Below are 24,928 nucleotides of genomic sequence, written 5' to 3'. Positions count from 1 at the left end.
CTGTGGGAAACCCCTTCCCCACGCCAGAGGTTTGCTCGTTCGCGTAGGCAGCGTCTGCACGTTATAGGATGCGATGGCTTTTCGGAACTAAAGAGGAGTTCTCCAGGTCCCCCCCCCAACACACACGCACCGACTGGGAATCGGTTCCACTGGAATTTGTGTATTGAACTTAGTCATTTTGAGGCCATGGGTTCGTCATTTCCCCTTCCAAGAGGAAGTGCCATTATGCATTTGAAACTTCTCAACATGCTATGAAGGTATTTTTGGAGGGTAGGGGACATTTTGGGAAGTCGTGCAGCTTATCTAAGTCAAATAATACTTGCATTTCTGGTGTGCGGAAAATGTGTAGGCACGAAAAGAGACGAGGCGGTGGAGGACAAACAAGTGACCTACTTGTGGTGAAAACCAAGCAGAGGAGCTTTCTTGGCACCTCATGACTTCTCTCTTGTGTGGGGTCTAGGAGCTGGTCAGACTTACCATCGAGAAGCAGGGGCATCCGTCTCCAACCAGCCCAGTGAAACCCAGTTCCCCAGCCTGCAAACCCGACAGGTGAGTTCTGACTAACCATCCAGTCACTGGAGAGAGAGTGGGAGCCAAAGCAGGTAGGCTGTTGGAGGCCTGTGTCCCTTTCTCAGTGACTTCTGGGCGAGTATCTGTATTACTTCAAAGTGTATGTAGCTCCCACGTTTGGAAGTGTTGCCTGATCTCAGGGTTAACAGTCAGTGTGACTCTCAGGGTACCATGTGAGCATGCACGTGACCTGCACCTGCGCTTCTCCGGAGCAACTTCCTGTCATCGTTGGAAAGAGCTTTGAAGGGTTGGGTTTAGGGATTTGGCTTGAGAGCATTTAACTTTATCAAGAAAGTAAACTGAGGGCAATGTGGACAGTTTTAAGGCCTTGCAACAAGTTCTACAAGCCCCTAGAAAAAATAGAAAATGTAAATTTGGAGCATTTGGAGAGCCTTTAGATCATGTAGTCTGAGGTTTCCTCTTGCAGACAAGGACGCTGAGATGCGGTCAGGGGGACTCGGCCGGGCTCCTGCTGTGTGTTGGTGGTCAAACCAGACTCGAAACCCCACCTCTGCCGTGGAGCTCCAGGCATAGTGTCCAGGGCTTCTGTGCCGCAGCCCGGTGCCCCCCATTGTCTCCATGCCCTGGTCCCCTTCTCCCCCTGCCAGAACCTGCGTGTTCTCTATAACCTTCCGTAATCCCAAGTTCTTCTCATCCTCCAGCCAGTCTGAGCTCCCCCTGACAGATCGAGAGATGGAGATTCTAAACAAAACAAGTGGCCTGTCCCAGTCGGCCGAGCTACTCCCAGACTCTACAGATGAGGAGGTCGCACCCCCAAAGCCTCCCTTACCTGGCATTCGGGTGGTTGATAACAGGTAATTTTTATTTTCCTGGCACCCTCTTCTACTTGAGATAAAATCTGATGAGAGGATGGGTAGATGAACCAACAGGAAGATGGTGCCCGTAGGGTAAGAACTTGGACCCCAGCCCCTCGCTCTTCAGAAGCTTTGGAATTGCGATCTTCCTTGGGAAGGGCATCTGCGGAGGACGTGAGCGGGGCCCTGGTACCTTCCCTTGCCACACGCTCCAAGAACTCCCAGTGGAGGAAGTGCCTTTTAGCCTTAGTACAATTTATGATGGAAGGAAAAGAAAGGATGTTTCTGATTTTTAGTTTTTTGGCATTGGTAGGTTTTATTTTGGCAGCGGTGGAGTGGGACAGGAGTTGAAAGTGTGAAAAGTAGGTGTGAAGTGTCTGATAATAAAAGAATCCCACATTCTGGGGCGCCTGGGTGGCACAGTCTTTAAGCGTCTGCCTTCGGCTCAGGGTGTGATCCCGGCGTTATGGGATCGAGTCCCACATCAGGCTCCTTTGCTATGAGCCTGCTTCTTCCTCTCCCACTCCCCATGCTTGTGTTCCCTCTCTCGCTGCCTGTCTCTGTCTCTGTCAAATAAATAAATAAAATCTTTAAAAAAAAAAAAAAAAGAATCCCACGTTCTGTACCCTAATATGTTTTTAAAGAGCTCTTGTTTGGGTTATTCGGTTATTGGGTTTGATAGGTTTGCTTTATCTGTTTCAGTCCTCCACCAGCATTGCCACCGAAGAAAAGACAGTCAGCTCCATCCCCGACACGAGTGGCTGTCGTTGCCCCCATGAGTCGAGCCACCAGTGGCTCCAGTTTGCCTGTTGGAATTAATAGGCAGGTAATGTAGCCCCGCCTGGCAAGGCAGAGGAAGACTTTGGGTTTGGAAACTTTAATCGTAAAGCTAAAAGAAACCCAGTGGTCTTCAGCCCCTGGCAATGAGAGGACTGCTCCTTCTCTCGACGGGACTATAGGACCTGGGAAAAGTTTCCCACATGGGGGAGGGGGCAGGGGTGGCGAGGCTGGAGCTGAGGAGTGTCTCCTGAGGACAGCTGAGCCAGGCCCCAGGGCCCTCGCTGGCCACACAGCCCCAGGGCCCTCGCTGGCCACACAGCCCTGGAGCTGGGCTGTGCAGCCCCGGTGCTCCAAAAGGCCTCTTACTCAGAAGTCACAGACTTGGCTTTTTATTGCTTCTATCCAACCAGCCTCAGAGCCTGGTAGTCTCCTTCTCTAAGTAAACGTACTGCTTCCTCTCCCCTGGCTCTGCCACCGTTTCTCAGAAGTGACTTGGGCTTGTTTTTATTTTTCTACACGAGGATTTTGACGTGGACTGTTACACACAGAGGCGACTCTCAGGAGGCAGCCATTCGTACGGCGGAGAGTCGCCCCGCCTGTCCCCCTGCAGCAGCATAGGCAAGCTCAGCAAGTCAGACGAGCAGCTGTCCTCTCTGGACAGGGACAGCGGCCAGTGCTCCCGGAACACAAGCTGTGAAACACTAGGTGAGCGCTGGGCGTCTTGGCCACGCCTCCTGTCTCATCATTTCTTGGTGGCTGCTTTGGGGTCACACGGGGAGGTCAGTCATCGGTCATATGGCCCAGGCCAAATCATTCAGAGTCTGTGTCCCCGTCTGCAGAGTGAGGGTACCAACACCCACCTCTCTGAAGGGGGTGGGAAATTTGTATGAAACAACCACATGCATCCACGTAGGGACGCTCAGATGGTCGCTGTTGTTATGGTTCATCTGTCAGCGAGCACTTGGACCCCCTTTGCTGACATGAAGAGCCATCTGTGCTCAGAGTTGTAGATGAGGGGGAGAGTCCCTGACGACTTCTGACAGGGGGTGACGGCAAGCAGGCAGTGCTTGCTGACCTCCTGGTTGGCGCGGGACGTGTGCCAGGGGGCCAGAGGAAAGTCTGAAAGGCGGCTTGGCGGGAGGTTTCAGGGGCATTACGCTGTTCCTGTCCCGTGAGCTAGACATTCCACTTTGAGATTTATCTTAATCAGAGATTCACAGCAGGATTTCTATCCAAGGATGTTAATCTCAGCAACGTTGAGAGTAGCGGTAAACTGGAAACTCAGTGGTAGGAGATCACCCACTTGGTGGAGTGACATGGGACTAAAAAGTCAGTCACAGTACATTGATCAACGGACAAAATCCAAGACCGCTGACAGAGTGTTTTCTTAGTTGGGCTTAAAAAAAAAAAAAAAAAAACCCAAGGGGGAAAAAGACTTTGAAGGAAATACATTAAAAGGTAAACAGATTATAGTTAAATTATGAGATTTTGGATGATTTTTATTTTCTTCCTATGGTTTGTTTGGGGGGTTTTTTGGCCACATTGTCTTCAGTGGTCATGCATTTTTCTTTTTTTTTTTAAATAAATTCAAAAAATACAGGAAGATACAAAGAACAGGGTAGCAAACAGCCATTTTCCCACTTGCTTTTACGTTTTCAAGCAGGGAGAAAAATGAGGAACATAAAATAAATCATAGAGATGAGATGGGAATCATGTTTGTGTCGCACACGAGTGAACGGGATTGGGTAAAGCAGAGAGTTGGATCGCTTCTTTCTGTGGGGCCTTGTGGCTAACAGGCAGTGTTTTCCCTGTTGTGAACGCAGATCACTATGACCCTGACTACGAATTCCTTCAGCAAGACCTCTCTAACGCCGACCAGATACCTCAGCAAGTGGCCTGTAACCTTAGCCCGTTGCCGGAGTCCTTGGGAGAGTCTGGCTCTCCATTTCTTGGCCATCCTTTCCAGTTGCCTCCAGCACCTGGCGGCTGTCCCCAGCCAGAGGGAACGTCGGCCCCAGGACAGCAGATGGACACGCCGCCTGCTCTCCCCGAGAAGAAGCGCAGGAGTGCGGCCTCCCAGACCACGGACAGCTCTGGCTGCAGGGTGTCCTACGAGCGGCACCCCTCCCAGTACGACAACATCTCCGAGGATGACCTGCAGAACCCAGCCTCGGTCCCGTCCGTCCCCTTCACGCCCTTTGCTGCTATTCTCCCCTTTCAGCAAGGAGGGTCCTCCGCCTCTGTCGAATTTGTGGGTGATCTCACTGTTCCTGAATCAACGGGTGACCCGGAAAAACCGCCTCCTTTACCAGAGAAGAAAAACAAACACAGTAAGCTTTTGTCGAGCTGTTGTCGGGAAGCACATTCTGTACCCTCAGATGCTGGCGGTTTTATCTAAGCCTGTGAGCGTTAGGCCAGAGTCAAACCAGTGGCCTCGTAATTTCATAAAAGACGGGGCCCGTGGTACGTGGAATCTTCCAGGAGGCTTGTCTGTCGGTACTGGTGATGGTTTGTAGAGCTTAATGAGCCGAGCCCTCCTTACAGCCTCTCTCAGATCTCAGGCCAGGCCTCCCCAGAGCCCGAGTGTTTGGCCCAAACACCCAGCGACAAAGAGAAATGAGTGTCACAGCCTCAGGACAGCATTACAGCAACATCCGGGCAAAGCAGGATGGACATTTGAATGTAACTAGAACTCACCGCGCCCACAGGGGGGTTTTCTGAGGATCCCTGAGAGTGTGCAGGGTTGCTGTTTAGAGAGGTTGCTGGTACCCCCACTGTCTTCTGTTTGCGGACATGAACTGTCACGAAATGACTTAGAACCCCAGGTTGCCTGGTTGGAGCTGCTCAGGACATTTCTTAGACCACATATTTTTAATCTGTGATGTTATTAGTGTCTAGGGGTGGAGCTGAAATTTTAGATTTTTGTAGTTGGAATATTTTCCAACTGTCAGTTGCCATCAAATTCCTAAGTAGAGTCCTACTAGAGCCTACTGGGCTCCCCCACTGTTCCCCGTTGCCGATCTCTCTATGCCCTGCCCCGTCCCCCCTTCCATTGGCACACTTCTGCTCCGTCTTTCTTTGGCAGACTGGCCGTCACCATTTGGATATGTGTGTGGTCACCTGGGCCACACAGCCCCAGGGCTCCCTGGCCTTAGGTGAAGCATCCAACAGAGAACTTCCACCAACTAGGAATTGACTCTCCATTCCAAATTTCCAAATGAGAGCATCTGATCGGCCCCAGCTGGCATGGCGCCCACCCTCAAAGAAGGGAGAGTGGTTAAATGCAGCAAGGGTGGCCCCGAGGGTAGCTGGGTGGGCCTTGTCCGCCAACTCCTTGCTGGGTGTCACCCAGCCTGTGTCCTAGCCTAGGGTGGTCTCATTCCCCAGCTGGAGGGAGAGCTGGCTCTGGAGGGCTGGTGAGGTCATTCCCATCTGTCGTGCACTTGTGAGAAAGCAGGGCGTGACTAGAGGGGACTGCCAGCGGCAACGCCGGGCACATTTCCCTCTGCGCCTCTCCCTCCACGCTGGCAAGTGTTTAGAGAGCTGTTGGCCTTGCCCCTGCACCCACCTTACCTGGACTTGAGCAGCGTGCCGCTCTGGGCTCACACCCTTTCCTCTCCTTTCCTTTCCTTGGAATTCTCTGAACCCAGAATGCAGGGTAGGATTGCATCCATGCACACTGCAACAGATGAGTGGTGTTGCCTGGCCACGGAGCTGGGGCCTCACCTTCTCAGCTTTTAGAGCAGGTGTGGGCCATGGCCCTTATGTGGGGCTGTAGAGAGGAGGAGGAAGGGAGGCATCCGCTGTTCCCTTTCCAACAGCCTCGAGTCTCCAGTGGCTAAAAATATTTTCTATTAATTTAGACATCTATTTTTAGGCTTTATCTGTTCCATCAGTGTCTATAGCACTTGTGTCTGCAAACCTTGAAAAACTACTGAGAGCCTAAGATGTGGCATGCTCTGGGCTAAAGCTTCACATACCATCGTATTTAGTCTTTATACCCTGGTCCCCGGCAGTGATATTAGCACAGTTTTTAGAAGAAGAAGAAGCCGGAGTGCAAAGGAACTGAGCCTTGCCAGGATCAGCTGGCAAGTGGGTGGCAGATCTGGGCTTCGGAGCAGGCCTGTGTTTTCCCAGCACACTAGGGAGGAAGGGATCCAGCCCTCCTTCGTGGAGACGGTATGGGTTTCAGTAGGGACCGCTAAGCAGCAGGGAATCTTTTTCGATGTCCCGTGAAAAGACCTCCAAACTTGAGACCTGGTCCTAGTCTCCAGTGTGCTCTTCACTCCCCAAGAGGACCCTTGGGGAGTTCCAGTCTTTGACCTGGTAGAAAACTTGCAAAGTTGCTTTGTGAGGTAAGAAGGGAGATCATCATCGTCCCTTGTATCTGGCTAACGCTGGGCAAAGCTCATACATACACGGTCCTGATAACATAAGAGTGTCTTTCTCTTTTGGTTTGCACTGATGTCCTGAGGGTCCTTGGCCCCTCTTGCTGAGGGCAGCCCTATGAGCCCCTTGTGCCCCACAAGCTTCCTAATCACTGCCCACAGTCCTGGGTGCCCGCTGGAGCACCAGCCTGCCAAGATTCCCAGGGACAGTGACTGCTCCCTTCTCTGAGCTCCTGTGCTGGGCTTCCGTTGAAACAGACCCAGTTTTCCTTATTTCTCGAAGGTCGTGAGCCTCATTACTGTCTCTGTGCTTGGTGAGCAGGTCTCTGTAAGACTTCAGCATCTGGAAGGTCAGTTCTTACTGAAGCCTCCTGTTTCAGTCAGGCAGAGATGCTTGTATTCAGTCTTTTCAGGGAGCACTTGGTAGGCATTTGGGATCCCTTCAGAGGCTTGCATCTTCCTCTAGAACCTCACAGTGTTGGTGCAGCATGGAAAACTGTCGTGGGCTCAAGGGGGGTGGTGGGCTACACTTGCCTTCTGGCAGCAGTGCCCTTGTGGGTGATCCTGCCTTTACCTACCCGCCTTTTATGGCCAAGCTCTGCTCAGTGCTTGCTGGAGCAGATACATTCTTATTGATTCTTTTAAATAAAGGAGATGACTTTGAACCCCCTCTTTCAGTGAAGGGCAACAGAAAGACAGCCCTAGAGAAGGCATTTCCTATCTACCTTGACCCCAGTTGAGGGTCTCCAGTTAAGCCCCCAACTTTGAGGCTAAGTGAAAATATAGAATGAAACCCTGCAGAATTGTCCGGGCCATCTTTTCTTGGTATCTAGCAGGTGCTCCTAGCACTTGCCACATGACCCAGGAGGACAGCACCCACCTCTGGATGGTGCCGTCAGCTTCTGCCATCCCTGTGCCTGCCATCCATGCACCCAAGTTTCTTTGGTTCCAACCCTGGGACCCTTTTTCTTCCCAGCACCCATTGTCACCAGCTTCCTCCTAGTGCATGTGGATCGGCCCTGAAAGTAAACTGATCAGCCCTCGTTCCTAACTCACGAATCAAGGGGGCATAACAGCGTTTTCCCTGCAAACGTGGGCATGTTCATGTTTACAAGGAATTCCCTAACTCTCAGGAGCTTCCTGCACCGCTGAGAGAATGGGAAGGGCTGTACTGCATTTCAGGCCAGCCTTGACCTAGACTTTGCCGTGGGGAGTGTCAAATGCGGGTTCCAGTCCCACAGACGGGGATTGGAGAAGGCCTGCTCCCACCCAGCCTCCCAGCTTCATAAGGGTGCCAAAGGGCTGGACACAGTCAGCTGCAAGCTGTCACTTTCCCTGAACCTGTTGGAGTCTCCAGAAGGGCCCGGCTCTGGAGTTGGGGCTCCATTCACTAACCGCAGAAGTTGGGAGTAAGGTGCACACTGATGTTACCATGCAAGGGCTGAGGGCTTCGCGCCTCCCTCAGGAAAGGGTGCCTGCGAGGATGGGTCCCTGAGATGTTGCACCTCCCCAGGCGGGTCTGCGGCTGGAGTCTCTGGCCACGACGGTGCACGGCTCAGTCAGGGAGCCTGCCCCGGGGCGGCCACGAAGCTCCAGGCAGTGCCACCCTGAGAGAGCAGCGTAGCAGGTGGTGGGGTGGCAAGGGCTGGGCTTTCAGAACAAGGTTTAGGGAGGAGAGGGTGCACGTGTTTGAATTCAAGCATGTCTTTCCTCGCCATCTGTCTCTCCCCCAAGGATGTTCTCTAGCCTCTCGGCTGGAACAGGAAAATGGAGCTTAGTGGCTGTTACTTCTTGTTTATCTGGTGGGTACTTTACAAGACCCACCCAGGGCCATCGCCTGGTTTAGCAAGTCACTGGGTTGGGATAGATGACACGTGTTTCATTCACTCCTTCGTTCTACAAATATCTGTGGACACCTGCTGTGTGTCGGGCACTGATGGTGCAGTGGCAGAAATGGTCCCTGTCCCCCAGGAGCTTCAACTCTCCAGTGGCATGCAGTAAATCCTACTGCATCTGCTTTGAAAATATATCCTGACTCAAATCACTCTCCCCACCTCCACCCACACCACTATCTGTCACCTGAACAACCACAGCGGCCCCAGAGTTGTTTTCTGTAGACAGAGCCGCTCCAGGCAGGGCCGGAGGGGAACCCTTTGTGGGTTCCGACTGGCATGGCAGTGAGCCGGCCTCCTTGCCCCGTTCCCACAGCCTCTCATGATCTCCCAAATGATTGCCTCGCTCCTTCCAGCCTCACCTTTCTGGCTGTGCTCTGCTCACCGGACCCCTGGCCCCCGGCCTTAGCCTTTGCCCAGCCGGTAGCCTCGGTGTGAAAGGCCTCATGTAGCTTATCCATATTCCCAAGAAGCTCCCATCACCAGCCCACTTCACTGCGCGTCACCAGCATTCACACCTAGTCTATTTTCTGTCTCCTGGGAGGGTGTGAGCCTCACATGGTTAGAGGACTCGCTTACTGGCCCCTGTGTAGGCCCAGCCCCTGAGCTGGTGCCCAACACATAGGTGCCCAGTAAAATCACATCGGGGGACAATTCCACAGGTGGCCTCATGAGTGTGGGAAGGGCTAAGAGGACGCCATGGAGGGACAAGGAGGGGCTGCTGGGCGGATGGCTCGTGTGGCCTCTGGGGAAGCCGAGCCACAGGCAGGGGAGAGGCCGCGCGGCAGGACTGGGGGGAGCCGGGGAACAGCATGTGCACACGTCCCTGAGTGTTCCAATCAGGGGAGGAAGACCACACGTCTGGGGTCAGGGGAGTGGGAAGTGGTGCCTAGCTTCCGCTGCAACTACGGGTGCCAGGAAACCCCCAGGGATTTTCTAGCAGAGGGGGATGGGGCCCCCCATACGCTTTTTAAAAAATAGTCTATTTTTTAAAACAGTTAAAGACTATTTTTTAGAGTGGTTTTAGGCTCACGGCAACATTGAGTGGAAAGTACAGGGAGTTCCCGTGTGTCCCGGCCTCCCCCGCTGTCACCTCCCCACCAGAGTGCTGTGCGTCAGTCACCCAGCCTGTACACGGGCGTGTCCCTGTCGGCCAGAGCCACAGCCTACGTAGGGCTCACCCTTGCCGTGTGTCCATAGATTTTGGTCTGTGGGCAACGGTGCGGCGTCCGGCTGCGTAGCATCTGCAGGGGGGCTTCTGTGGGTCTGGCTGGACCAGGAGAGCGGTGAGGGGCCCGCTGGGGGTGGGGCAGCCGTGTGCCCCCCAGTCGCCCCCCAGTAACGCTGGGGCCACCCCCACCCCGTCTGTCCCGCAGTGCTGGCCTACATGCAGCTGCTCGAGGACTACTCGGAACCGCAGCCATCCGTGTTCTACCAGACGCCGCAGAACGAGCACATCTACCAGCAGAAGAACAAGCTCCTCATGGAGGTGTACGGCTTCAACGACTCGTTCAGCACCGAGGCCCCGCACGAGCTGGCGCCGCCCCCCGCCCTGCCCCCCAAGCAGCGGCAGCTGGTAAGCCGCCCTCCGCCCCACCCCGTGGCCGGGACCCTGCGCTTCCGCAGGCCCGGGGCTGGGCTGCCGTGGGCCACGCTGCTTCCCACACGGGTGCTTTCACTTCCTCCTGACAAGCTCCCCCATCTCCCGCCCTGGGGGTGGCGGCGGCTTTCTCTTCCAGAGCAGCCCCGAGCAGCTGGGCCTGGCTGGTACTCAGAATGTCTGCTTTCTCTGCTGACAGTCTCTTGTATTTTTTCCTCTCTTCTTTGGCTCCAGTATAGACCTCCCAGAAAGGGGGGACTCAATCAAGGCACAGGGCCTGGTCTGTGTACGGCCATCTGTGGACTTGATTTACATAATGGCCCAACTACACAGAGTGACTGACACCCCACCCTGGCCAGGGATGGCCCCGTGGAAACAAGCTCCATTGAAGCACGATGGCCTTACACAGAGCCGTTCTGTGTTCCCGGCGTGGCACCCTACCTCCTCTGAGAACACCCCTGTGTGAGGGTTCCCTGTAGGTAACGAAGCCCAAGTCAGCACAGAAGGCAGGCGGTCCTGCGCGGGACCTGCGGATGGGCAGATCGGGTGTGCCTGCTGCACGCCCCTGAGCCCTGCTCCTGCGGCTCCCAGTTTACCAACCAAGTGGACTGTGGTCAGGTGGTAGAGTCTGAGCATCTCACCCGGCCGTGCCTTCCGGGAAGAGTGCACCTCAGAAGGGGTTCTTGACCTGTTCAGAGCTGCGTGCGCTGTTTTGCTCATAGGCTGGCCAGCCTGGTAGTGTTTTCACCGCAGAGGGGCCCGGCCATCTTTCATCCTTCATGAGAGGATGCAAAGGTGCTGGCCTGCCTTTTCTGGGAGGCAGCTGCCGACTGGACAGTCAAGAGCCCGGGTTACTCCTCAAGCCCCTGCCCCGCCCCAGGGGCCCCTGAGCCTTCCTGCATTTGGGGAGCTCAGAGGCTGAGCAGGCAGAGTCCAATGTGGTCGGCCCTGGAAGCCAGGACTAGCTATGTCTCACGACTGGCACTCGGCCTGTTCTTCACCCACCCAGCCCACCCCACGGACACCTGAGTGTATGCCCCAGGATGAATCTAAACGGCTCTGAAAATGTTTCAGAAAGGGATCTTTACCATGGAAATAGAAATGCCTGCCCCAGGGACCCCTGACCTAAAATGTTTGGTGGAACAGCTGAACTGGATTTCGTTGAGATCTGAAACAGTCTCAGCCCCTCCCACCAGTGTCCACAGGCGCCTGTCGGTCATCCTCGGGCATCTTCCCTCTACCATCGAGCCCACAGGCTTCACACAGGTCCCTAGGGAGCACTCTTGGAATCAGAGCCTGTGTGGGAGAGCCCACCGAGCACGCCCCGTGCTGGCAGGGCAGTCGTGAGGGGCCCAGGATGGGGCAAAACACCTGCTGAGCGCCCCCCTATGTGAGCACTGCGGCTTTGGTCTGGTTTCACATGATCGTCCCCACGGCCTCTGTCACCCCCATGTTAGTCAGCTGAGGCTGAGAAAGCCAGAGAGACCTCACTGGATCCCACCCACCGCCAGAAGTAGAACAGGGGGCACCAAGCCCACCTGTGGCTGAAGCCTGGCGCAGCTCGAGGCGTACCCTGTGCCTGCTGCGTGGCTGCCCTCTCCCAGATGCAGATGCAGAAAGACTTCTCTGTATTTTACCAGCAAAAATCGTGGTCATAATTGTGCCTGTTGGCCCCTGCACAGCGCGGCAGGCGGGGTTCTGAGTGCTTTACACATACAGTCCTAGACGGTTGTCCCCATTTTACAGATGAAGAACCTGAGGCACGGAGAGCTTTAAATAATGCCCAAGGCTGAACAGGTCCCAAGCGGTGAGGCCCAGGTTCAAAGCCAGGCAGCCTGGCTCTGGGGCCGCGCTCTGCGGGGGCACGGGCAGCTGCAGGGTCCGCTCCCCAGAGGAGGAACTTGAGGCCCTAGTCCGTGCAAGAGCAGGGCTCCAAGCCAGGCCCGTGGGGCTCCGTCCACCTTGCCGCCACTTCCAACGGGTACGACTTGTATGAAAGTTAGCCTTTTAAATCCCTCACATGGAGGTGAAGGAGGGCGCCCTCTCGTCCAGGTAGACTCCGGGAGGCATCTTTGAGTCCTCGGCCGAGCCAGGAAGCCATCCCTCTCCAGCATGTCCAAGCAGAGCTAGGTAGCAGCCAGTGGAGCCTTCATGCGAACCTGCCTGACTGTTCTCTGCTTTTCTCCCTCCTTCCCTGTCCTCCCTCTTGTCCCTTCTGTCCAGCAGGCCTCCTATGCTGCTTCTTCCTTCTCCTCTGTCTCCTACTGTGTCCAGCAAACTAAAGTGGCCTTCACCCCCGAGGACAGCAGTGCCACTCAGGGCATCAGTGTGTCCGTCTCTAACTCCTTTCTCAGCCGGCACGGCAACTTGCCTGTGCCCTCGGTGAGTCGCTCCCTGCTGCTCTTTGCTTGGAAACGTGAGTGTGAACTTTCGTTTGTCGCCTGTGCTTCCTGACCTGTGTGCCGCTGCCCAGCCCTGACTGTCCTCTTGCAGACCCTGCACTAGACGGGAAGGGGCATGCGTGCTGGGTTCTGTGTGGCCTGAGGACTGTGTGAAGTGTTGGGAGCGGGGGGCGGGGGGAGGAATGTTAGCAGCCACGCTCTCGGCATTACCACTCAGACGTAAATTACTGGCAGAAATGTTTCGGCCCTTTTTCTCTGGTCTCCCGTTGGGCCGTGGGTCAGCCCTGTAAGTGTCCTATGTTTAAAAGAAGTATTCTGCCGGAAGGAAGCAAGGCCAGGGAGAACGGGCTTTACCAGGGCTTGACAGCTCGCGAGTCTGAGTCTGAGGACCATGCCGGTTAACTTCTGCTGTGTAGCAAACCAGTCCAAAACTCAGTAGCCGTTGGTCATTGCTTGGGACACAGGTTGGTAGGGTGACTGCCCATCTGATTTTGGCCGGCCTCACCAACATCTCTGGAACCTCCGCTGGGACAGCAGGCCGATGTGGCTGCCTGTGCTCCTCCTGGTCCTCCAGCCCCCGTGAGGCCAGCCCGGCCTTGCTCCCGGGGCAGCTGGCAGGGCGCCCGGGGAACTGATGGGAGCATGCAGGGTATCTTCAGGCCTAGGCTCAGAACTGGCGCACTGTCTGTCACTTCCTGGCATTCTCTCGGTTCAGTCACAAGGCCAGTCTGGGATTCCAGGAGTAGGAGCCGGACTCCACCTCTTGCCAGGGGCTGCTGCCAGATCACCTTGCAGAGGGACATGGCTGCGGGAGGGGAGTGGGTGCAGCCATTTCTGTAAATAGTTTACTTCTGAAACTTAGGGGACACTAACGCTTTGGGAGGCACAGTACTGTTCTGTTGTCCTTTGCTGAGGTCTGCATCTGTCCGGGAACCTAAACGGCTACCATTCTTCCTTTAATCTGTTAAGATGAGACTGAGCAGCAGGGATAGAGCTTGGATGGGGCCATGTTTGGGTTCTACTTAAAATCAGCTTTGCCTTTGGGTAGTTTATTTACCCCTCCTGGCCTCTGTTTCTTTACTTCGAGATTACACTTCTCTCTTATTTTGTGATTGTGGGGATTGAGTAAAATCATACAGGAAAGTTGATTATTATAGCTCTTGCTCTCAGAGTTCTGGGTCCTAGTCTCAGCTCCGTCCTCATTCTGCACGTGACAGCTTGGACAAATGGCTTCACCTACCTGGACTTCCTTTTCCCTCCGTGACCTGGTGACTCTCAGAGACCTAGCCAAGCTCAGGGTGCCAGGGTGGTCTTGTCTGGTTTCCGTCTTTGGGAACCACCCATCCGGGGCCCAGGTTAAGACGGCCCTGCCTGCTGTAAGGAATGCACTGTTCCTTTGGGTGCTAGGGCCTAACTTTTTAGAACCCTCGGCAACCCTACTCTTGCCGTAGAAAGGCCAAGCACCCCTCCCTCCCCACTCGCAGCCCTGCGCCAGCACACAGACACCCTCTGTTTCCTCAGCAAGCACTTCTGGCAAGCTCCTTTCACAAATCCTGCAAAACTTGGCCTTTACACAACCTAGCTCTTGACTGTTTTTTCCACTCTATGAACAGAAAGTAAGTGTGGGTTATCCTAAGAAAGTGTCTACAATGTCCCTTTTGAACAGTTTGGGGTTGGAGGGCTGTCAGTGAACAGAACTGTTTGCTACAGAGTTGATGGAAGTTTGAGGGTGTTTCAGTGAAGTTTGGGCGTGAATATGTCATGGTTTTTATCCCTTGGGATGCAGGGGAGTCTCAAGGCACCTCCAGACCATCTCCACGGCGCAGCCCAAGGGAGTGAGCTGCTAAAGGGTCTTTATTTCTTAAAAGGAAAGTCCCCCAGCCTCTGGAGCTGTCAGTAATGTCCTGAATGTTTGGAACATTTGACATCTGATGTGCTGAAACCCCAGAGAAGTGATTTAGTGCAATGCCAACATATTCTTCGTGTGTTCTCTGCTTGCATTCTGAGATGAGCCCCAGATGGAGGGCTTTGGATTGCTCTCAGAACAGCCCTTTATTCCTGAATCTCATCATTCTGTCGTTCCTGGGCCTGTGTCATCCTTCCAACATGGGATTCTGAAGGGTGCCCCTTAGGAATACAGCGGTTGTCAAGTCTGAAGACACCTCACCCTCTCAGCCACCTGTTACTTCTGCTGGGCAAGATTCTAAACATTAAAAACCTCTTGGGGCACCTGGTGGCTCACTCAGTTAAGTGTCTGACCCTTGATTTCAGTTTAGGTCATGATCTCAGGGTCGTGAGCCCAAGCCTCGAGTCGGGGTCTGTGCTGGGCGTAGGGCCTGCTTCAGATTCTCTCTCTCCCTCTGCCCCCCCCCACTCATGTGCGCAGTCACACATGCGTGCGCACGCATTCTCTCTCTCTCTCTTTCTCTCTCTCAAAAAAGGAAAAACGAAAAGCTCTCGAATTAGAGCAGGAAAGCTGAATTGACCGAGCTTAATTGAAGTAGAGAAAAGCATGTTGTTCCATCTTCCCAGTGTGCAGGTTGAGTTTAATACAGCAGGCACAGGGACTCTCCTTGCGCAGGTCATGCAGCAGGAAGCGTCCAGAGGCAGGGTATGAGTAAGGCCAGAAGAGTCACGGGCCATCAGTGGGAACCCCCTGGGCTTTGGGGCCGGGACAAGGCCAGGCAGAGCTTCCTGGGGTGGGGGGTGGCATTTGAGCTGTGGCCTGAAGGACAGTTAGGATTTCAGGGAGATAAGGGGTAAAAGTCAGGGAGAACGAGTCTAAGATGTTCCACACAAAAGGATCTACCTGGAGGATGGGGGCCAGAACGCCTAATGTGCATTCTGGAAGGTGGCCTCGAGTGTAAGTGCTCAGCAATCAAGGTTATGGGGGAGCTGGCTGAAGGGTGGTGCCCGTAGTCAGCCTTCTGTGTGTCCTCAGGGTCAGCACACCTTAACTGAAACAGACTGCTTCCCCAGCTGCTCCCTCCTGAGCATGACCCTTGGGGGTCAGGCCAGGCGGTGCCCACCCTCCCACCATCTTCCGCTGCATGTGCTCAGCTGTCTCGCCCCACAGAAGTGTTCACTTGCAGTCCACGGGCTTCCTGTCCTGCCCAGCTCGTGCTGCAGCCTAGGAAACTGGAGCATCTGTGCAGACAGGCATCCAGACCTGACATGTGGTCTCTGGGTTGTTATGCCCAGTTCAGTGGGGGAAGATATTTAGGGAAATGAGGACTGAGCGAGAGGCAGGAAAGATGTGGAGAACCATGGGCAGCCTCCCCAAGGGCCAGGGAGGCCGAGCCCCCTGTTCCTGGTCTGATCCCACTGGGTCTTGGAAATGTGCCTGCCCCATGGGGGTGCTGGAAGGTGTTTCAGTGATGTGCCTTCCTACAGCCGGCTCTCTGACATGATGCTGGGGGGCTGCCTGCTGTGTTCTCACTGCAGCCCCGCCGTGTTGGCTGCCTCCCTTCCTCCTCCACTCCAGCTCTGGTCCCTCTGGCGTCAGCCCTTCCCCTCCTCACTGAATTCCATGTGCTGTCTCCTTTTCCTGGCCCTCCTCTGGCTTGCCGTGACTCTGGTACTGAACCCTGGTCTTCTGAATCGAAAAAGAATCTTAAAAGGTGGATGGGATCTACGTTCACCTTACCCTTGACCAAGGTAGTGAAAATCTCTCATGGGGCACCTGGGTGGCTCAGTTGGTGAAAAGTCTGCCTTCGGCTCAGGTCATGATCTTCAAGTCCTGGGATCGAGCCCTGATCGGGCTCCCTGCTCTACAGGGAGTCTGTGTCTCACTCTCTCCCCTGCTGCCCCTCCCTACTGCTCGTTCTGTCTCCCTCTCTGTCTCCCAAATCTTTTTTTCTTTTTTAATTTTAAAAAAGAAAAAAAAATCTCTCAGTAACGTTAGGGTCGCCAGTGCTCTTCAGGTATTGAAATATTGATGTCAGAGGAATCACCGTCGTCCGCCCCCAGACCGTCTTCTGGTGCATCCTTTCTTGCTGACTGCAAAGTGCGGCTTTCTGCTGTCACCAGGAGGTCTGTTCGGACGCTAGGAATCTGTGGAAATAGTTCGTCAGCATCTTGGCTTCCAGAATGATTCTGAATAAGTGAAACTGTCAGAAGACCCAGGTTTTGTGAAGTTGAGAAGTATCCATAGTGACTGTCATTTGTTTAAAAACAACGCTCCTCAGGGTCCAGAAGTCGAGTCTGTGTCATCTTGAGGACTGCAGTTACAGAGGCCGGGGGTGGGGCGGTGGAGCCGCTGGCGGCCCGTTCTGGCAGATGGTGACCCTCTAAGTGTGGAACCCAGGTTTTCGGACCTCAGCACACATGCTGTCACCGGAGGGCCTGCTTCGCAGACTCTGTCTCTGCCGTGCCATCCCCTCATGGTGCAGCCGTGAGGGCCTACTCGCTGAGACACGTGGTGGCGCCTGAAGTCCCCCGAGTGCATCTGTCCCTCACCTTTACTGCCCTGCCAGAGACCGTGGGCTGAAAGGCTGGTCTAATGGCCAGACAGGAAGGGAGACAGTGAAGGAGAGACAGTGGAGCGGGGTAAGGGAAGGGAATCATCAGGTGAGAGGCAGACAGAGTCTGCGGGCTCGGCTTGCTTGCCACAACACAGTGTGTGTCTTCTGCTGGAAAAAATAAGCCCCTGCCTTCCTCGCCTCTGTCCCTTGCTTCTTCCTGAGGTTACCTTATCTCTATGGCTTCCTGCCCTGCTTCGAGCTCACTCACTCTGAGAGCTGAGAGTGGGGGAGTGTCCGAGGACAGCACTTGCAGGCCGGGGTTGGGGAGTATTTCTCCAGGCTCCATCTCCTGGGGGGTCTTTGTTCCGCCAGCCTGCCAGAAGTGCCAGGGGTTTCCTTCAGAGCGGCCCGGCACTGTCGGCCCAAGGAGCATGAGGGCCATGCTGCGTGCAAGGCTCGGGAGCTGGTGGGTGTTTCAGAGACTCTCGTACTCTACCTTGTTCTTGGGGGCCTTACCACAGAGCAGAGTCTGCAGCCATAAATGCCAGCATCTCGCTAGACTCCGGGCTTCCTGGGACAGGGAATTAGATCCCGCACACCTAATGTGGCAGGAGCAGCCAAACCCTTCTGCTCCCGTCCTTGTTGTTGTTCTTTCTTTTTTCTTTTCTTTTTTTTTTTTTTTTTTTTTTNTTTTTTTTTTTTTTTAAGATTGATTGATTTAGAGATCAGGCGTGCAAGCAGGGGGGAGGGAGGAGGGAGAGAGAGACAGAGAATCTCAAGCAGACCCCCTCCCAGCAGAGAACCCTAAGCAGGGCTCGATCCCACAACCCCTCCATCATGACCTGAGCCAAAATCAAGAGTTGGACGCTTAACTGACTGAGGCAGCCAGGCGCCCTGCATCCCTGTTATTTCTGTGAATGTTTCCACTATCCACTGAGTTGCCCAAGCAAGGAAATGAGGTATTGTCTTCCCTCCCCGACCCCCCCCCCCCCCCCACACNATTGTCTTCCCTCCCCGACCCCCCCCCGCCACATACACAGCACCTTTACATGTGACATGCACACCCACTCACCAAGCCTTGCTGCACTTCCTAGGATATGCCCTAAGCTGGTCCTTCTTCTCCAGCCTTGTCACTGCTCCCTGGCCTGGCCTGTGTGGGCTCCCTACTGGCCTTCCTGCCGCCACATCCCCTTCTCAGCACTAGTCAGACTCCAGTGTCTCCTCAGCACTGCAGAGCCTTCTGCAGCCTCGCCAGCTACCTGTCTCCATGCCCAGGTCCTCCGTACCCCCCAGTTTCTCCTGGCACCGACTCCTTGGCACCCCCACACATCTTCTGTCTTGCTTCCTGATACCCCCGGCCCCTTCCCCACCATGCTGTGCCTTGCTTGCTGTGTGCACCTGAGCACGCCGTCCCCGGAGCAGCAGACCCCCATTTCGTCTTCAGCGACGGGAGCCTGGAATTGTCCTGAGGGGTAAAGGCAAGGCACATGTAAAGCGCGTAACAGTGTTAGGCGCACAATGGTGTTTAATAAGGGAGGCATTATAATATTTACTAGCACGCTGGGAAAGTGTTTCTTTTGTAACGCTCCAGTTCTTTTTTCTCAAGGTCCTGAATCCTCTGAGGATAAGGACTGGGTTTATAATGTGCTTGCGGCCTCAGTACATAGCTCGGGGCCGAGCCAGCAAGTGGCAGGTGCTCCGTGACACCAAACTGACTGGGAGGATCTTAATTCACCCAGAAGCAGTGAGCAGTGACCAAGGAGGCATCTAGCTGTCTTCCTCTGCCCGCCACCACAGCCATCTTCCCCCACGTCCCCACATTTCATTACAACAATGTGATGCTGACTCATCCACTTCCATGCATCACGCACACTCGCCCCAGATTGTGGCCGAAAACCCAATTTCTTTCTCACTTTCCTTCTCCACTAACCCATAAGGCCCTGGCTGCTGGCTGTCTGGCCCAAGACCAGAGCTTGGGGACCCTTGGCCTTGGAGACTCGCGGAAGCAGCCGCTGTGACTCAGCCATTTCTGCTCCTCATTTTGAAGACTTCTTGCTGCTTTTTTGTTGGTGCTCATGGCATTTGGGATGGTCATTGCTCTTGCACCAGCTTCAGACCCAGGAAATAGCTGTAGCCCCTTGTGCAGGCATGCTTCTGTCTCCATCCATCACAGTCCGGCTGGTCTTGCACCAAAAGGACCCCCTTGGTCCTTGTGAAGGTCCTGGGGTGTCATGAACCCTAAGGGTGCTGTCCGCACACACAGACTGTCTTCTGTACCTTCGCATTTCAGGCTGCTTGTCACTGCTCTGTGATGGAGGGCTTGTTCCTCTCTAGAGATGAGGAAACCGGAGTAGAGAAGCTGGACCATTTCATTTATACAGAGTCTCAGTTAGAGCTGAGGTTAAGAATCCACATCTCCGCTATGAAGAATAGTGTTCATTTGACATTTATAAACTGCTTGATTGCCAGTAAATGATGGAGACCTGGGCAAGGCTGTGTAAAAAGAAAAGCCCATATGTAGGCTGGACATCAAGAAGAGGGTTTTTGTCTTTTGTGTTCTGACACGTTACAGTGTAGCTACAGGCTCTAAATAGAATTCTAAGAATAAGTGTAAATTAGAGTCCCTGGCATGCTGTTTAAATCCAAACTGAGTAAAAATAGTTCAGTCAGATTTCTAGAACTGAATTCAAATCATTTTTTAATCTGTACTAAATCTTTCTATAAAGAGTCGATGCTCTCAAGGTCAATATTTAGTGAATATACAGAGGATCCTAAAATGTGTTGGAGGTTTTTGCAAGAATATTATTAGCCATGAAACCATTTAGTCAAAATCTGGTGTTTTCAAGGAGGATCTTGTGATTCAGGTTGCAAAAATATGTCACGTGAGAAAAAAATGCAATACATTTCCACTTTAACCCATCCTACTACCTAAAATTCTCCCAAGCAAAACATTTTTGGGTTTTTTTTTTATATCCTTTGTTGTAAAATTAGAATGTTGAAATGGTTTTTAAAAATAGATTCCACCAAGAAGTTTATTCAAAAAGAGGGAAGATATTTTTGGATCCATGGTGATGCTGATATTGCCTTTCTTTGATGAGTACTGTCCCATCACTCCTACAACAGGGCTGACAAAGTGGCTCCCCCTGCCAGGAGCAGAGAGAGGTCTCAGGGGCAGGTCCTGCTTGGCTTTGGAAACCTACCCTTTGACCTTATGTAAAACGTAGTTGTTATAAATTAACACAAAGGCATCAAAGAAGGAAGTTGCTTCTGGGGTGAGGGAGCCGGGAAGAAAGGCTTTGGTAAAGAAATAGTTGACTGGGACCAGGAAGGTGAGAAGAGACACAGCTAGCAGACTTCCTCACAGTGTGTCGCATGGAGTGACAAGGGATGTTACCAGGGGTCCTTCCTGGTGACTTTCCATCTGTTGAGAGCCAAAGCAGGCGTGCTTCTCGGCAGGAGGCCCAGCCCCCAGAGACGGCAGAGGTGTTGTGCAGTGGCTGCTAGCTTGACTTCCCTCCAAGACAAATCACTGAGCCCCACGTTGTGTTGACACTCACAGTCTCTGGTTTAAGGGAAGTGTAAGCCCAGGACCAGTGCTGAGCCGTGGTTCCCAGTGATTCCCTGTGCGGGAAGGAAGCCCAAACCACACTCCGAGCAGCAGCTGCCCTTGGGTGTGTTTTCTCACAAATGATGGAGACGAATGTAAGCCTGAAAACCAGCCGTCCAATAGCTTATCTGTGTTGGTAAGCAGCCTCCAGAAACACTGAAGTCATAAGCCTTCCTTGAGCCAAGAATATGCAGTAATGACCAATCTCTGGCAACTTCTGTGCTTCCCAGACACTTTACGACAGTAAGTCCATTCACTCAAATGATTGCATTGCCCCGTAATTGGGAGGGTTGAAAGTTCCTCAAAGCTCAGAGCTCCAGTCACTGCAACTGCAGAACCGGCAGGGTCATTGGCCTGTGGCTCTGGCCCGCGGCTGCTGGCACACTCTCTGCTCCCTTTGGCACCCCCGTTCTTCCTGACAGTCACAGGAATTAAGTGGAATGTCTGTTATAGGGAGGAATCAGAATCTTGCATTTAAAGGTCCCTTTTCCTGCTTTCTTGCCAGCACAGGGCTCACCCGTAGTCAATTTTCATGCCAAGATGATATTGGAGATAAAGTGTCCCTGAAAACTAACGCCTGGCCAGCTTTGGGTGGCTTTGCGTTCCAGCGTGTGCACCGCCACACATCGCCGTACAGGGTCACCAGCCATTGTGTTTCCACCCAGAAGACTCACGGTGGCTCATTCACGTGCGTTTTCAAAAGCGAAGTCACCAGTCCCTGCATCTCTCTCGGGGGCGGTTGTTAGCTCTGCATCCCCGGCTTGTATGTCAAGCCTCAGCTCCCTGCCTGTTGCTTGCTGGTCACCACGAAACACTGAGGCAAGATCTCCCAGCCCGGTAGTAGGTGTATCCGCAGAGTGACAGAATTACATGGTTGGGGCCTGTCACCTGCCCAGAATGTTCGGTGAGCGGGATATCCCCCACACCTCTCTTAGGAGCTTAGTGTAGATGAAATGAGGTGATTCGTGCAAACCCTTAGCACCTGTCTGACCAGCAGGCATCATCCTCACCAGATGGTCCTTGCTGGCACTTTGATGGTGTGATCAAGGCTGACGTTGGGGGCCAGGCAGCCCCTCCTGACTGCTTTCTTTCCCAGGAACTTGCTCTGGCGCTCCTAGATCTTCTGCGGAAATCTGCAGTCTCCAGACAGGCAGCCCCCTTCTTGGTATAAAACCCTTAGCCCAAACAGTCTTACTCTGGCTATAAATAAAAATTCCTGCTACAGAGAGCGCAGCAGCTCTCTGTCAGAAGCGAAGCCAGGCACCAGCCAGGTCCTAGAATAAACTCCAGGCAGAGATGAAGTGATTTCTGCGCAGTAGCCAGCCTGCCTTTCTCCCTGCCGCGATGAAGAAGTGTGGTCTTACAAGGCCAGGAAGTACTTCTGGGGGAATCTGCAGAGACCGTCCTTGTCAATAGTGGTATGACGATGAGCCCCAATGTGGCCCTCCCCTCTGGAGTTGCAGGAGGGGCACTGAGGGTGCTTTGTGGTGCTTAGACAGCGGTGCTTTGCATCTCCCCACCCCCTTGAAGGTATTTTTCAAGCTTGGCTCCTGTCCCAACTGGACTTCATAGCTGGAATACCAGAGCTGCGCATAGGCTGGAGCTGAGGGGGAGGGAAGGGCAGGCCGGCTGGGAGCTTTGTCCTAGAGATGGGAGCCTCCTTGCCTTCTCCTTGGTGGCTGCCCCTCCCCTGCAGCCCAACCCTTGGGGCATCCATCCTTGGGGCATCTGGAGCCTCTCCCCGCCTCCCCGTCCCGGTCTCCCACTGCAGTGGGGGAAGCTTGTCGGTTACCCTTCCACACTCAGAACCGAGACGCAGCCGCGAGTCAGGTGGTGGTCTGGGCGCTTCACTTATAATATTAGAGGCAATTAGTACGTGTTCCTTTGTGCAGTAAATATGCAGTAGACCCCGTGAAACAGCGCAGCTCTGTTGTGTGGGGTGGTTCGCAGCCTGGGACTTCAGAAGGCGAGGGAGGGGAGCGGACGCAGTGCCACATGCCAGCACTGGCTCAGGACTACAGAGCATCATCTCCGTAAACCCCACACAGACCTTCTGGGAGTCATGCTGCTGTTTTCATCCCCATTTCATTTATTTTTATGTTTTTATTCAGGTGTCTTTAACATACATTATTACATATTTTCATCCCCGTTTTACAAATGAAGAAACCAGGGTGCCTGGCTGGCTCAGTCGGAGGAGCCTGCAACTCTTGATCTTAGGGTCTTGAGTTCGAGGCCCACGCTGAGTGTAGAGATGCCTTGAATAAATAAAGACGAAGAAACGGGGCTCAGGAACTTCGGTTACATAGCGAGGTCACACCGGTAGAGAGACGGCCCAGAGCCCTGTGTGCCCTCAGCAGTAGCCCTTATACTGTCTCCCGGAAAGGCACCTCCTGTGTGTGTGAGCCGGCCACCTGTGTTAGGAAGGTACCAGCAGACTCGATACATCCTGTGATCATGCAGAAACCGCCTACGTAGGTGTGTCAGGCGCTCAGTCACTGCAGGGCCTGCTCGAGTGCTGAGTGCGCTTAGGGGGTGTCCATGAGGACAGCGTCAGGACTCCTGAAAGAACTGGCACATGCCTCAGTCCGCTCAGGCTGCTCTAACGCAGTTCCACAGACCGCGTGGTTAGACGCAACACGGTTCCAGAGGCTGTAGGTCCAACATCGGCCGCCAGCACGGCTGGTGCCCCCTTCCGCTCACAGACTTCTCGTTGTACTCTCCCCTGCTGGCAGGGCCAGGCACCTCTCTGGATCCTCTCTCATATGGCACTAAGCACGTTTATGAAAGTTCTTCAGAGCCTCCCAAAGGTCCCTACCTCCCAATACCACCATCTGTGGGAGTTAGGATTTCGGCATATGAATTTGGGAGAGACGAACATCCCGCAACATTGAACACTGACCTTAAACTGGGTAGATTCATGCGTGAGGGGAAGGCGTCTGCCCTTGGGGTTGCACAGGCAAGAGATCTGAGAACCAGGCTCCTGCGTGAGACCGAAGCCGCTGCCGGAAGTGGCGGTGTGGGCTTCCCTCGGGACGGCCTCCCAGGACCGGGCCATTCCACCCGCCGGCCAGTACATTCCCCACGCTGTCTTCTCAGTGGCCTTTCCCAACCAGTGAGAGAGCCTCACTATGGAGGAATATTTACCAGGGATGCAATGGAGAGCCCCAAAAGCCACACATTTTACCCCACTGCTATCCCCAGCAAGGGCTAGGGTGGGTCCCCCAGGCCTGGGTGGTCGCTGGGAAAGGCCTGTGAAACGTGGCACCTGGCTGGTGAGGGCACTGTGGACGCTCCGGCACCTCAGCCCCCCAGTAGGAGAGCCGCGGAGCCGGGGGTCTGCTCATCGAGCTCATTTACAAAGGACAGACACGGGACTTCTTACCAGGAGGCTAAACCTACAGTGTCTGTTGCTCAGAACATGGATGGCACTCCCCACTGATGCGTTTGGCCATGTACCGGGTTGGTCTTGATTTTGGGAGTTAGCTGGAGAAATAGAATGTGTGAGAGTGAGTAGGCACCACAGGCAAGTGTTCTGAGCCTGATGTAAACCAGGCAAGCCAGAGGGAGCTTTAATCAGCCCAGCCGGGAGGGAGCCGGGCCCGGCCAGCAGCGGGTTGGGATGGAAGGGGAGCCTGCCTGTCACTTGAGTGTTGGCCACTGTCAGTCCAGGGCAAAGTGTAACAGCAAAACCACTTAAGGATGTGAGTGGCCTTAACTTCCTATTTAATATTTTTTTTCTTCTTCCTCCTTTTCCTTGTCCTGGGTTCTGAAAATCCAGTGGCAAAATGCAGAGAACATTTGAGCGATGTGCACATTTGCGTTGAGCTTGGCTCTTGTCGGATTCCGGCATCTGTAGTGGGCAAGTGGTCCTTTGGATACAGGGACTTTGGATACAGGGGCCCTTCCACATGCCCTTCTCCCATTACCCTGTGACAGCATCAGGTTGTCAGGCCATTTGTGGGACATGGTGACATCGTCAGGTTCTGAGCCTGGTGGCCCCTGGTCCCAGAGCTCCTCTGTCCCTCCTCCCACAGCAGAGCTCAGGCCTGAACAGTGCTCGTTGACTCTGAGATGCTGCGGGCATGCACTGTCACCCCTCAGCCTGGCTGCAGACTTCTCTCTCAATGAGAATTTGGGAGCGCGTAGCCTTGCAGCTCTAGGGTGGTCTCAGAAGCATTACAAGATCCCTTCATTTGTTCAAAAAAAAAAAAAAGAAAAGATTGTATAGGAAGGGACATGAACTCAGAAATTTTTAGCATTTTGATAGCACAGTCCTTCTGACCATTTTTAAGGCTAGCCCTTCCCTTCCAAAAGCATTTCAGTGGATTACAGTATTTGAAAGGCTGCAGTGTTTGACTTTCAAGGGACAAAACCAAAGAGATTCATGCAAAAGATTCAAAATGAGTAAATC

General features: G+C 53.8%; 1 protein-coding gene across 1 annotated transcript in view; it reads left to right on the top strand.

The window, feature by feature from the left end:
• RAPGEF1 (Rap guanine nucleotide exchange factor 1) overlaps positions 1-24,928 on the top strand; it is an 89,763-nt gene that overhangs the window by 43,602 nt on the left and 21,233 nt on the right. The window contains exons 6-12 of the mRNA XM_034664725.1: positions 461-549; positions 1,233-1,385; positions 2,088-2,211; positions 2,687-2,870; positions 3,989-4,495; positions 9,822-10,021; positions 12,272-12,427. Coding sequence (XP_034520616.1) covers positions 461-549; positions 1,233-1,385; positions 2,088-2,211; positions 2,687-2,870; positions 3,989-4,495; positions 9,822-10,021; positions 12,272-12,427 — 1,413 coding nt within the window. The remainder of the gene's footprint in view (positions 1-460; positions 550-1,232; positions 1,386-2,087; positions 2,212-2,686; positions 2,871-3,988; positions 4,496-9,821; positions 10,022-12,271; positions 12,428-24,928) is intronic.

Source organism: Ailuropoda melanoleuca, chromosome 7, assembly GCF_002007445.2.
Source record: "Ailuropoda melanoleuca isolate Jingjing chromosome 7, ASM200744v2, whole genome shotgun sequence".
NCBI classification, from domain to species: domain Eukaryota; kingdom Metazoa; phylum Chordata; class Mammalia; order Carnivora; family Ursidae; genus Ailuropoda; species Ailuropoda melanoleuca.
The sequence above is the reverse complement of the archived record's forward strand: the minus strand, read 5'-3'. Positions and strand labels throughout refer to the sequence as shown.